The sequence below is a fragment of the Giraffa tippelskirchi genome, chromosome 7, assembly GCF_054371585.1.
Source record: "Giraffa tippelskirchi isolate mGirTip1 chromosome 7, T2T-mGirTip1v1.2.pri, whole genome shotgun sequence".
Taxonomy (NCBI): Eukaryota; Metazoa; Chordata; class Mammalia; order Artiodactyla; family Giraffidae; genus Giraffa; species Giraffa tippelskirchi.
Window position 1 is genome coordinate 144,112,170 of NC_137281.1, and position 14,103 is coordinate 144,126,272.

The 14,103-nt window shown below is 51.7% G+C and overlaps 1 protein-coding gene across 7 annotated transcripts in view; it reads left to right on the top strand.

Moving 5' to 3' along the window:
• RGS6 (regulator of G protein signaling 6) overlaps positions 1-4,456 on the top strand; it is a 588,674-nt gene extending 584,218 nt beyond the window's left edge. For 6 of the 7 annotated variants that reach the window (XM_081508925.1, XM_081508924.1, XM_081508920.1 and 3 more), the window contains one exon: positions 3,666-4,456. In XM_081508925.1, the coding sequence (XP_081365051.1) occupies positions 3,666-3,716 (51 nt within the window). In that variant the 3' untranslated portion in view covers positions 3,717-4,456. The remainder of the gene's footprint in view (positions 1-3,665) is intronic. The other variant, XR_014059230.1, reaches the window with a different exon arrangement.
• Positions 4,457-14,103: the final 9,647 nt, after the last annotated feature.

The following is a 14,103-nucleotide window of genomic DNA, read 5'->3' on the forward strand; positions in this document are numbered from 1 at the left end:
AGCACAGACCTTGAAGCAGCTCATCTCGGAACACCTCTGCTGTCAGATTTCACTTTGATCCCTGAAAATTACAAGAACCTCAGCTCTTCAGAAGAGAGGCAGCTGCTGAGCTAGTGTGATTGCAGGATTTCTTTCCCCCAGGCCGGAGGGCAGGCATCTAGCCTTGCCTGCGTCCTGCATGAGTAACCACCTTCCAGCCTCACCAGCGAGGTCACTGCCTAGTGAACAGATTGCGGCTGGGCTGGGCTGTCCCTGGGCCGACCTGAACGCTCACGACTTCCTTTAGCAGCAGAAGTGGCATTTGGTAAATGCACGAGTGCAGGAGCGGGCAAGGGAGGCAAGAAAATGCCAAGGAGCACCACCTGGATGGCTAGAGGTTGGGAACATTCTCCAGGCTGGTTAGCTGCACCCCACCCCCGACCCATGAAGCCCCGAGCCATGGAACCAGCTGGGGGAGGAGAGGGGAAGGATGGATGGGCTGGCCACAGGTCTTTGGAGTCAGAGCTGTGAGGCTGAGCTCCAGGACTTAGGCAGGAAGAGATTAATTACTGCCTCCCAGCCCAGCCAGCTCTATAGAACAGGGAGGTGTGGAGGGTAGGGATCCTTAGGGCTAAATTCACCCCAAACAGACAGACACACAGTCAGCCAGAAATAGAATCTCTAACCTCTCTCAGCCACAGCCCCCTTTCCAGCCAAAATGACCTCACTAATGAGAATGAAGCTGTAATGAGGGTTCGGATGCCCGGTAAACCTCACCTTCTTTGTCTCTGGGCTTTTACCATACCCACTGGCAACAGGCTGTTATAATTCAGAAGCTTTAGCGATTCCTTTTGTTCACAGCCACCAGCTAAATCAGAACCGCGAAGGCCATTGTATGGCAGACCTGCAACATATATATTTGGGTACTCGATATGTAATGTGTGGCCCTGGTGGGGGAGGGATGGAAAGAGAGGGGAGGAGCTGGTATTTGGTGTGTGGATTCCACAGCAGTAAGCAGTACCCAAGAGGAAAGTGACCTTCTTTGGTGCGTTTCCTGTGAGCAAGGATGGACAAGGGTGAAAGGCACTGGGAGAGTTTTGGTAGAGCCCCCCAGACTGGAGACCTCTGGACTCATCAGTCCCTATTTCCCTGTGCTTCCTGTCTTCAGGAGAGCTTCCCTGATGGCTCAGCAGTTAAGAATCCACCTGCAATGCAGGAGACACAGGAGACACGGTTTCGATCCCTGGGTCAGGAAGATCCCCTGGAGGAGAAAATAGCAATCTGCTCCAGTATTCTTGCCTGGAAAATCCCATGAACAGGGGAGCCTGACGGGCTACAGCCCATGGGGTCGCACAGAGTCAGACATGACTGAGCGACTGAGCAGGCACACACACACACCTGCCTTCGGGCCTGCACGGAGAAGGCACAGTCCCAGGTGACCACCTGGCTGACAAATGCCTCCAGCTCCGTGTAAGAAAGGGCAGTCAAAAAAGTCCCCGCTACATGTGTGCTTAGAACCAGGCTAGAGGGAGTCCTTGCAGGTCAGCCTCTGCCACCTATAAGCTATTGTTGTACCTAACCCACTCCATACAGAGGAGTAGCCATCCTGCTTTTAGTGATTTGCAAGAACTGGCACTTGAAACCCTCTAGGATTAAAAAAAAAAACAAGTCTGACGTAAAAAATCCTTTAGCCCAGTATAAATGTATCCGGCTGCAGGCTGAGTTTAATGTATCTGAAGATTCAGATAAGGTTGCTGATGGGGAGATTGTGTGTGTGTGTGTGTGTGTGTGTGTGTGAAGACAGAGGAGGTAAAGAAGAAAAGAAAAGTGCTGTCCAGTGAGCAAAAATGAGGAGTGAAAGAGGGGAAAGCAGAGCAAAGGGGAGGTAGATGCAGACTGTCCAACTGTGCCTGAAGGTGTTTCCATTTCTGGACAAGCTCCCATCCGTGCCATCGGAATTCTCAAAGTCAAGCTGGCACGTCCTCCCGTAGAGAGCTTAGCCAGATGACACATTGTCTTGTGTCCGGCAAACTCACAGCCTGTATTGTTCGTTTGTTGGAAATGCCCATTATCGGTCAATTCATCAATCAGCAGGTTTATTGAGTACCCTACCAGGCTTCACAAACCTGATCAATTTTTTTTAATTACATCCAGCGGACATATAGCCAAGCCCAGTAAACAAGACGAGCCCTTACATCCCACTTGGAAATGAACGTGAGGAATTGCCGGCCCCTGCAACCTCACACTGCCAAACGCTGCAGCACATGCTGACGAGCAAGCGAGTGCTAACCTCGCAGACCCTCGCAGACCCTCGCTACCCTCGCTGGTGTCGCTGACCCACTGTCAATAATAAGATAGGTTCTGAGTGTTTTCTCAGACACAGCAATCCATCTGCTTGGGTCCAGCCATACTCTTGTCTAGACCCCTGTCTAATGCTATGGATTTCAGTGGAGGGTGAGCAGGGGATGGGTTCAGACTATGGCCAAGAAACAAGCAGGGGACTGAGTCTTGCTCATCGTCCTCCTGGTGTCCAGCCCCACATCAGAGGCTCCTCAGCTGCCTCCTTCTGGGCATGTGAACAACTGGCCTCTCTCAGGGGACCTCTGTGCCCCATGTACCAAGACTCATGGTAGAGTGAGTCTTTTTTTTTTTCTTCCCAAAAGAACAAGAACAGCTGTTCTTGTAAGTGAAGGGCTGATAAGACTTCCTGAAGTGGAATCATCAAGGTCAGCCTGGAGACCAACATAGGTGCTCATTGTCCTGTGTCCTGTAGCCCAGGTCCCAAGCCTTGACAGATACCCGCAGACCTTCCCAGTCCCAGAACTGGTCATCAAGAGGACCCAAGGAGAGGGAATTCCGTGGGGATCCAGGGGTTAGGACTCCATGCTTCCACTGTGGGGGGGCCTAGATTCAATCCCTGGTCAGGGAACTAAGATCCTACAAACTGCATAACGCAGCCAAAATAAGTAAAAAATAAAGTTTCAATTAAAAAAAAAAAAAAGGATCAGGGACTTTCCTAGAGGTCTGGTAGCTAAGAGTCCATGCTCCCAATGCAGGGGGCCCAGGTTCAATCCCTGGTCAGGGAACTATTAATGGATTCCACATACTGCAACCAAGCCCAGCACAGCCAAATAAAAATAAATTAAAAAAAAAATTTTTTTTAAAAAGGGATCCAAGGAGAGCTCAACCCTGCGTTTCAAATAGAATTCCTTCTGTCTTCTTCAGACTAGTTAACTCATTAGTTCCAAGTCACCCAGATCTGTAGCCATCGTCTGCTTGGGTCAACCCAACCCCTCAGTCTTACTAGTTCCCCGGCCAAGCTTTCCTTCCACACTTGGATTAAATCAAGTTCAGAGGCAGCCCACAGGCATTAAGAGATACTCCAAGGGTTGAAATCCCTGGCTGGGGTAAGTAAAATCCCCACACACTCAAAAGAGGACCAACAGCACATCCTCACCCTCTAACCTGGTCCCCCAGCGCTAGTTGTTCAACTGTCTGCGGTTAAGGCTCCCAAACCCGGAGGTCAGAGGGGTCGGTGATCTAAGTGGTTTGGCCTCTGTGGCTCATGAAACAATTAACCCACCTGTCTGGCTCTCTGTGTCTGTCCTGTGCGTGTGTGTGTGTGTGTGTGTGTGCGCGCGCGCGTGCGTGCATGCCTGTGGTGCCCTCTGTCGCTGTCTCTGCAGGGAAAGTCACTGGCGGGCAAGCGCCTCACCGGCCTGATGCAGTCCTCCTGACGGTCCCCGCCGCAGGGCCCGGGCCCGAGGACCACGTGGGCAGCCGGCGGCGCTCCACGTCCGCGGACAGAGCGTCCCTGCGGGGAGATTTGGTCACTGTGAAGGAGAAGGAGTGAAGGCCGGGCCACGGTGGGGCGACGCGGTGTGTGAACCAGAGGGAGGCCAGAGAGAGCCCTCGGAGGCTGGGGTCGGCCGGGCAGAGGCCCCTGTTTACAACCCCCTCTCCTTGTACAGTCGTGTGCCAACGCCTCGCTCTGTAGGAGGTCCCAGTCCCTCACGTGTTCTGGGGAGAGCGCCGGGCGGGGCTCCTGCTGTGACTGTCCCCTGAGGTTCCATTCTGACTATCATCACTCCTCCCCGCTGTCTGGGGGATCACGCCTTCCAGCAAACTCAAGAGGACCCGCCACCCCCAAGCACATTCAGTATTACAACCCACCGCCTGTGGTGCACCGCGGCGCCCGCCCCAATCACACCACTGTGTCCCAACCGCCTCCCGCCTGCCCCATCGCTGCGGCCACCGCGTGTAAGGAGCCAGACCGGGCTGCCCTCACACCACGCCCCCCCAGCACTGAGCCGCCTCGTGGACCGCAGCACCTCACGTTCTTCAAACCCCCTTTGAGGCCACGTTTCAAAGGGGTCGCCACGAGGCACTGGCGGGTGCCCCTTGCTCCCATCAACCGCCTCGAGGGTCCAACACCAGAGGAGGCACTGATGTTAATGAAAGAGCTTGTGGTTTAACAGCCCTGAAGGTCCTGACCGTCTTTTAAAATTTTTGATTATTTCGTAATTTATTCTGTTGCGGCCCCTCACTCCTTGGTGTGTCCCCGCGTGTCTTCCTTAAAATAAATGTGGTGGTGAACTTGGGGGCCCTTGGGATCCTCCCCTCCAACAGCCCTGTGTGGAGCTGGGGGATTCAGGCTGGCAGCCCCGGGCCTGGCCGGGCCCCCGAGGCCAGATCTCAGTTGTGTCTGAAGCCAGGGCAGAATCTGTGCCCGGGGGGAGGCCAGGGCCCACTGGTCCTCTGACAGCCTAGCAAAGGCACTGTCCTCCACAATGTCCGTGATCATGGAGAAACCCAAGTGCAGAGCTCAACTTACAAACACCTACATAAGATCCGCTTGTGTGTGTCAGAATGCCCATCTGCCAACTTGGCGGTGAGGGAGTCATGCAGAGCATGGAGTTAGGTGCCTGGCACATAGTAGGTGCTTGGCAAATGGTAGTTATTACTCTCATTGTCGTCACTGTCATTATTGTGACTCCCATGAGCCCTCTGACAGAGCAGTGTAAGCCACGTGCATTTGATTTCAGACACTCACCCACCCCACCCCCATACCCCCCACTGCTATGACCATCTTCCTTTGATCTATTTTGGCCAGAAGTAGAAAATATCCTTCGGGAGTGTATAAACACACAAACACATAAGCAAAACAATGATCACTGGTATTTCTTTACTCATGTGGGCAGATTCACCAGCTGGTGGGTCTCATAGGCTTCTTTGCAGATGCTGCCTCCCGGGTGCTCCCCTAGGACCACCTTTCCAAGCCCACCTTTGTGCTCTGTCCCCAGGGCACCAGCTTCCATCCCTCACAGTAGGACCACCGAGGGCATGAGGGTACCCCAGCAGGTTCTTGAGCCCCGCGCCTCAGTTTCCCCCATGGCAGTAGTTGCTCTCTTTTAGAGGTACAGTGGAAGTTAGAGACATTCTGTTTCATCCTCAGAGTGTCTCCAAGGAGGTGCTATACACCCAGGTTCCCTGCAGACACTCCCCGCAACCCTTGCTCATTCCAGGAGACCTGGACACAAAACCTAGCACCTGGCAGACACCAGGCAACTGCTTAATGAGGAAATGTGTTCCCTGAAGCCTTTTCCCATGTTGTAGGGTCGGCTGACCCCCTCCTCTTCTCATCACACGCTTTTGAATCCCCCTGCTTTTCACACCGGTGATCTGTTTCAGAGCAGAACTGCTGCTCAGGCTCCCTTGCACCCAACATTGCCCCAAGGAAGCAGCTCCTGCCAAGACGCCCCCTCCGTGCTGACACTGACGCACAGGGTCTGTGGACACCGGCATGTCTAGAACAGCAGCTCCCTCTGTGCCCTTAGTTATCCCGGGCAAGATCCCAGCTGCCTCCTGTCCTTCCTCATGGCTGCAGTCAGGGCCCGGGTGGACTCCCTGGCCGGGACGTCGGTGCCACCCAGCTGAGGTTCCTGAGGCTTCGCCTACCCTGGAACTGCCCAGAAGGGTCAGAGGCAGGTGGACTGCAGCCCTGAGAGGAAGCGGGCTGAGGGCATCCTGACACCTCCGGGGACATCCCACAAGCTCAATAGATGTGAAGGCACTTTCAGATGGATTCAAATCCAGAGCAATAACCCCCTCATCCTGCCTCCCAACCAAGGCACACTCTGTGTTGTGACCACCATCGAGTGCCACCCCCTCCAGCAGGCCACACCCAGAAATGGGAGAGAGAACAGAATTGTGCCACCCAAGTTGTCTAGTCCAAGGGCAGCCTATTCAGCCTAGCTCACCTAGGCTGGGCACTTAGTCCAAGGGCAGTCTACCGTGCAGACCTTAGAATGCAAGTACACTTAGAAACAGTTTCCCAGGTGGTGCTAGGTAAAGAACCCAGGCAGGTAAAGAACCTGCCTGCCAGTGCAGGAGACATAAGAGACACGAGTTCAATCCCTGGGGTGGGAAGATCCCCTGGAGGAGGGCCTGGCAACCACTCCAGTATTCTTGCGTGGAGAATCCCGTGAACAGAGAAGCCTGGAAGGCCACAGTCCATGGGGTCATACAGAGTCAGACACGACTGAAGCAACGTAGTACACACACTTGGAAAATCTAGTCGTGGCCAGTTCCCCATTGGTTTGGTTGACAGAACCAAAAATTCACACCCAGATTAAACTTTCGAAAGAGTTCAGTTCAGTCATTCAGTCATGTCCGACTCTTGGTGACGCCGTGGACTGCAGCACGCCAGGCTTCCCTGTCTATCACCAACTCCCGGAGATTCTGTAGCAAAACAAACTTAGCTTTTTTTTTTTTTTGCCCTGTCTTGCCTTAGTTGCCCTGACTGGGCATGGTCTCTGGGTCTGGAACTCTTCCTGATTTGGGCTCACAGGGCAGATACCATATCATCAGCCCCACAGCCAAAGCATCAGGGCTGTCTTAGAAGTGACCACCCACCCGTCGGGGCAGACACATTGGTGCCAGGCACTGGGCATCTGACTCACATAGACTTTGGCTGTATGGGAAGAGTCAAGCTTGTAGATTGGCATGGGTAAATGCCCAGCAGCAGCCAGAGGGCCTGAGCAGAGCAGCAGGAGCTGTCTGGTCAGAGGAGAGGGCTTCTGCTTTTCCAGGAAGGGATGCTCTGTCCTGCTGGGAAGGGGTTGCTATGCCCCAGGAATTTAGCAAAGCTGAGCCCACCAGGGCCATCAGAGGCACTGTGCTCCAGGGCCACCCCTTCCACGGGTACAGGCCAGCACCTGGGAGGGACCTCTTAGCACTCCAAGTTGCTTCTCTGAGCAGTGAATCACATAGGGATGTGCTCTGGGGGCCTTCCCTGTAGCGAGGTCCTGGTGTGTTCAAACTACCTCACCAACAGGGTGTGACCCAGGAGCCTGCCACCCATCTGGCTCCTCGGTTGGTTGTAGAAGTTGATGTTTTTCCTAAAACGCACCCCTCTCATGATGCTTCAAGTGCATGGGCTTCAAAAGTCACCACTAGGAAGTTGTCCCAAAAGCCCAGAAAAGACTGAGCGCTGCTGGTCTTTGAGTCTTGCAGAATGTTTGATGGGAGGTCTTTCAGCAAAGTCCAGGAGCTGAAAAGTCCCAGGGGGGCAAGTAACATGTCACCAGCCCCTGAAGGGCTGGCTGAGCTGAGTATGTAGCAAGGACCGTGTGTGGCACAGTCCAATAGTGGCCAAATGAATCCCTGAGAACTCACCACGGGACCCTCTGAAGAGAGGGCTGTGTTCATGTAACCATGGCAACAGCAGATGCCAGCAGTCTACTCCTTAGTACCACCCACTGATAAGGCAGCCCCCCTGGGCACAACCCAGGGGCCATAACGTAGCAAAGTAGCAAATGTAGCAATAAGGGGCCCAGGCCGTAAAGGGACAGGGTCCACAAGACCCGGCCTCGGCCCTCCCCCAAGTCCCTCGTGAGGGCTCAGAGCCAGCTGCTGTCAGCTGTCCGAGGAAGGAGGCCCCACGCCCCGCCGAGCGTGCCCGGTCTATATTCTCTGCCCACTCACCGCATGATCACGGACACGTCGGAATGGCCTTCTCATAGTGCATGCGGTTCTCATTAGTTTATTTTTCTGGAATTTGGGGATTGGACCCCAGAACCAAACATGCTGGTACCGTCTACAAATAAATGACTTGAACCCACTATAACCCAGCTAACTCTGTGTGACTCCTTGGTTTGGGGGTTTGTCAGGCAGGATTTACCGCTAGAAAAATTTCTACCTCCCTAACCCACTCCCCCCTGCCAGCACCCCCCTGCCCCATTACACACACACACAGGGCCTGTTTCCCCCTTGCTCCCAAGCAGGATGCTGAGAAGCTCCGGGGTGGGGAATACCTCCTGGTAGGTTAGGACAACTGTGTCACAGGAAGGCTAAAATGCCCCTGACTCTGCCGGGGAGTCCTTGGCTGCATGGACTCTATGCCCCATTGTCTGTGCCCGACCATAAATCCCAGTGGCCTGGTGAGCATCAGCAGTGGCCAGACACCAATCTGACTTTCTTAAATGAAGTCCCAAGATGGAGTCTGTTACACGCAGATGGGGATCTTTACAGGGAGTCCTGGTTTCCTGAGCGACCGACAATCTCATCTTCCACTCACACCAAAGCAGCAGGACTCTGAGAACCTGAAGTCAGGCTGACAAGGGGAGGAAGAGAAGGAGGTATAAAAGGAACCACGGTACTGCGATTCTTTAATGATGAGGCTGGCACCTGCCAGTTTGCTTCATGGCAGAAACTCTGCTCCTGAAAGTAGAAATGATCTCGGAAGTGTGGGAATGGGTCTCCCGTGCAAATGGCATGGGGAGTGAACTTGTCTCCCAACCCCTGGGTCATCTCCCAGAGCAAGACTTCCTGCTCCACAAGGTCAAGACCAAGGTCACACCTGCAACAGCCCCTAAAGTGTCAGGTCTGTAGCATACCCCACTGTCAGGTCCTGGCCCCACCACAAAACAACCATGCTTTCCTGTCCTCCCGGATCATGGCCACCTGCTCCAGAGAACCCAGAACTCCTCCTTCCCAGCCCAGTCATCTGGCTTATTTCCAGATCTTTGTTCAGCAAGCTGTCACTGTGTACATAATCCCACTGACCACTAAGGACAGAGATCTGCTTGAGGTCCAAGGTGGAAGTGGGCATTTGGGGCTGCCCGTTATAACACTAAGAGCTGTGCCCACCCACAAATGTCTGATGTCCCCCCTGAGTGCTTCCTCCCTCCCCACATCCTTTAGGGGACTTTTGGCAGAAAGGACATGAGGCTGTCCTTCCCTTGGTTATTGTTGTTCAGTCACTAAGTCATGTCCGACTGTTTGTGACCGCATGGACTGTAGCACGCCAGGCTTCCCAGTCCTTCAGATCACCCTGAGTTTGCTCAGACTCATGTCTGGACTCCTGGTCCCCTTCCCCAGGCTTCTTTTCCGCATACACAGTGCGGGGTTATAGGATCTTTCCCCGACCCTGCACAGCGCAGGGCAGGCCACCCAGGCCAACGAGAGGCTGCTGCCTCTGACTTGTTTTCAAGAGGCTTAGAGTAGGGTGTGTGCCCCAGTGAGAGCTCCCTCTGGCCTGGAGCTCTCTGTGAGGCTCCTAACCTTTAAGGCAGGTCTCCTCGCTCTTGGAGCCTTGGGCGGGCCCAGCCCCATCTGGCTTATTTCAGCAAAGTGAGTAACATCTTCTGATGGCAACAGCTGGGACACACCTCAGTCTGAACACTGGTTTCCTTAATTGTAAAACAGGGATAAGCATTTCAGAACCTTATGGTGGTCATGAATTAATGTAGAGGACTTCACCTATGCCTAGAACATAGTAAGTACTCATGAAACGAGTGCTGATATGAGCTGTGGCTGCATCTGAGAGATGCCCTGGGAGGCAGAGGTGTTGAAGGTGGAGGGCCTTTGCAAACCCCTGCTGGGCAGCTTCCCAGCCCTTCTTGCCAGAGCGGGGTGTGGGTTTTGTATGCAGGTAGTGATATCTCTCTGCCTATGACAGACCCCTCTCTCTTCTTCCCAGAGAGGGCCTTGTTCCCTCACCGTGTGTAACCTGAAGGGCCTCAATCAATAATCCCACATTAGGCCTCAGTAAATAGCAGGGCAGAGACGTGGGGGTGGAGGGGAGAGGGTTTGGGGAACGTTGGGGTGGGGAGGCTTCCTTCTGCAGGCCCTGGAGGAAAACGGAAGCAGAAGTGTGAGTTCGCCAACTGCACTCCTGTTTGTCTGACAAGCCTCATGGCTGCTTCACTGGGATTTGGATTCTGGGCTCTTGTTCAGAAATATTCCATTCTGTGGTGCTTACTCAGATTTCAGGGGCTTCCCAGCTGGCTCAGTGGTAAAGAGTCCTCCTGCCAATGCAGGAGATGCAGGTTCGATCCCTGGGTTGGGAAGATCCCCTGGAGAAGGAAATGGCAACCCACTCCAATATTCTCATCTGGGAAATCCCATGATCAGAGGAGCCTGGCAGGCTACAGTCCATGGGGTTGCAAAGAGTAGAACATAATTTAGTGACTAAACAGCAACAACGACAACTCAGACCTCGGACCCAGGATAAGTGACTGGCCAATGCCTCCATCCTCAGAGAACATCCATCAGCCGCATGGACACACCTACCTCCTAGAGGAAGGGCTTTATTCCTAAAACGGCCCATCACACCAGTGTAGCCTGTTTTCCCTTTCTCCCATTAAGGCAATGAAGTCTCTTTTGAGTTGGAGAAGAGGAGGTGGGATCTGGGAAACGTTTAAAAACTAGAGGAGGCTCTGGGTATCTCTTGCTGCCACCATTCCCATGACCACAGCCATAGTAGAGAATCAGTGAGTATCAGCCCTGAGAGTTCCTTAGAGATTTTCTAGTCCAATTGTGAGTGTGTGTATGTGCGTATGAGTGTGTGCATGTGTGTTTTACATTTTGCTTGTTTATTGAGGTATGCTGCTGCTGCTGCTGCTAAGTTGCTTCAGTTGTGTCCAACTCTGTGCAACACCATAGATGGCAGCCCACCAGGCTCGCCTGTCCCTGGGATTCTCCAGGCAAGAACACTGGAATGGGTTGCCATTTCCTTCTCCAATGCATGAAAGTGAAAAGTGAAAGTGAAGTCACTCAATCGTGTCCGACTCTTCTCGACCCCATGGACTGCCGCCTACCAGGCTCCTCTGTCCATGGGATTTTCCAGGCAAGAGTACTGGAGTGGGGTATTGAGGTATAATTACATACAATAAAATTCACCTTTTTTTAGATATAGTTACAAGTTTTGAACAATTTATACAATGATGTAACTAACCACTAGCCAAAAATCCAGAGAGTGATTCTATCATCCCCCCAAATTCCTTCATGGTTAATCCCCTATCCCCACCCCCATCCCTGGCAGCTATTGATCTGTTTTCTGATCCTGTAGTTCTGCCTTTTGCAGAGAGACCCATGAAGAGAATCAGACAGTACTGGCCTCTTGAGTCTGGCTTCTGTCACTTTGCACAATTCACGTTATCACCTAGATCAGTAGTACTTTCCTCAATGTTCTGTTTTTATACATGAAGAAACTGAGGCCCAGGGAACTTCCCTGGTGATCCAGTGGCTCAGACTCTGCTCTCCCAATGCAGGAGGCCCGGGTTCACTCCCTGATCAGGGAACTAGATCCCACACGCTGCTGCTAAGAGCGCGAATGCCACAACTAAAGATCACACGAAGATGGGAGACCCCACGTGCCACAACTATGACCTGGTGTGGCCAAATAAATAAATACATACATATTGAAAATAAAAAAGAAAGAAACTGAGGCCCAGAGAGGCAAGGCCGAGAGAAGGTGGATGATCCAGGCCTGGTGTCCAGGTCCTCACTGCCATCCACCCCTCAGGCCCCTTGGCCACAAATTCTTCAGTAAAAAGTTATCTCTTTAATCCCCCAAAGTCCATGAGCCCCTATATGAGGAAGCACATGATCACAGAACCTGCACAATGATGACAATGCATGATTCCTCACCTAACAGAAGCAACTTAGTGCGAAGTCCCTTCAGTCGTGTCCAACTCTTTGTGACCCCATGGACTGTAGCCTGCTAGGCTTCTCTGTCCATGGAATTCTCCAGGCAAGAATACTGGAATGGGTTGCCATTTCCTCCTCCAAAAGAAGCAGCTTCAGTTCAGTTCAGTTCAGTTCAGTCGCTCAGTCGTGTCCGACTCTTTGTGACCCCATGGACAGCAGCACGCCAGGCCTCCCTGTCCATCACCAACTTGGAAACAAAGGGAAGCAATAGTACATATTGGAGCCATGCATCATTGATTCACTGAGCAGGAAGGGCTTCATAGACCTTCTGCCTGCCTGCATACTTAGTCACTCAGCTCAGTTGGGTCCGACTCTTTGCAACCCTTTGGACCATAGCCTGCCAGACTCCTCTGCCCATGGTATTCTCTAGGCAAGAATGCTGGAATGAGTTTCCATACTCTCCTCCAAAAATCTTCCTGACCCAGGGATCGACTTGAATCTCCTGTGTCTGCTGCATTGCAGGAGGAGTCTTTATCTGCGGAGCCATCAGGGAAGCCCCTCATAGATCCCCTACGAACAGGCAAAAGATCTCTATAGACATTCCTCTGAAGAAGATATACAAATGGTCAACCAGTATCATGAAAAGAAAAACTCAGCCTCATTAGCCATCAGAGAAATGGAAATCAAAAACACAATGAGATGCCACTTGGCACCCACTAAGATGGCTATAACTAAAGAGATAGATAATAACAAATGTTGGTGAGGGTGTGGAGAAATTGGAGTTCTCATAGACTGCTGGTGGGAACGTAAAATGCTGCAGCCACTTTAGAAAAGTCTGACAATTCCTCAAAAAGATAAACCTGGAGTTGCCATGTGACCCAGCAGTTCCACTCCTAAGTATGTACCTAGGAGAAAAAGCTATAGCTATACAAAAATTTGAAGACTAATGTTCATAGCAGCATTATTTACCATGACCAAAAAAGTAGAAATAGTATAAATTGATAAATGTCAACTGATAAATGCATAAACAAAATGTGACACATCCATACAAGGGAGTATTATTTGGCTATAAAAAGGAACGCAGTACTGATACATAATACAGTGTGAATGATCCTTGAAAAATATGCTAAGTGAAAAAGCCAGTCACCAAAGACAATTTCATTTAGATGGAATGTGCGGAATAGACCAATCTATAGATACAGGAAGTAGATTTGTGATTGCCTAGGTTTGGGGGGCGAGTGGTGGTCACTGCTAATGGGTATGGGGTTTCTATTAGGGGTAATGAAATGTTCTAGAATTGATTGTGGTGAGGTTTGCACAACTCCAGCTCTGTGAATATACTAAAGACGATTGACTTACACACTTAATTGAGTGAATTGTATGGTATGTGAATCATATTCCAGTAAAGCTACTAGGGGAGGAGGGGTGGGGTGGAGAGGAAGGGAAGAAGGAACGAAGGGAGGTGAAATAGCTGTAGACCAGGAAGAGATCCAAGCCTGCTTTTCTAAGTCGGCAAGAGGACAGAGCTGCTCCCTAGAGAGAGCAGGGGAAGGTAGCCACAGACTTTGAAATCCTGCCTAGTGTCAAAGGCAAGGTGAGCAGATGCCGGGTCGTCCCAGAGAACGTGGTCCATTTCAGCCAACTCTGCCTGCACTGAGAATTCAAGCCCCCATGTAGGGAACTAATTAAATTAGGTGGATTAGCAGTCTGCAGGATAAGCCATCCACTCAACACTCTCCTGCATCCAATATGAGCCTTGTTTCCAAAGCTTTAAGCCCCAGGGACATTCGGGTACATTCTGGGCAATGTCCTGGATGGAGTCAGAAGACTCTGGTGCTAATCTTGCATTTGCCACCATTTGCTGTGTGGCCTTAGGCAGCTCATGGGAGCCGAGCCCCACCCCACCTGGGGAAAAGTTAAAGAGTCAGGCCCCACCTCTGGAGGTTCCTAATGAAAAGTTCTGAGAAGAACCCCAGGAATGTCTGTTTTTCATAAATAATCCTATCTGCACAGCAAAGGAAGCTCTGAACAAAATGAAAAGGCAACCTATGGAATGAGAGGACACATTTGCACAGCATATATATGATAAGGAGTTCATATCCAAAATATGTAAAGAACTCATGCAACTCAATAACAAAAAAGACAAATGACCCAATTAAAAAATGGGCAGAGGAGCTAAACAGACACTCC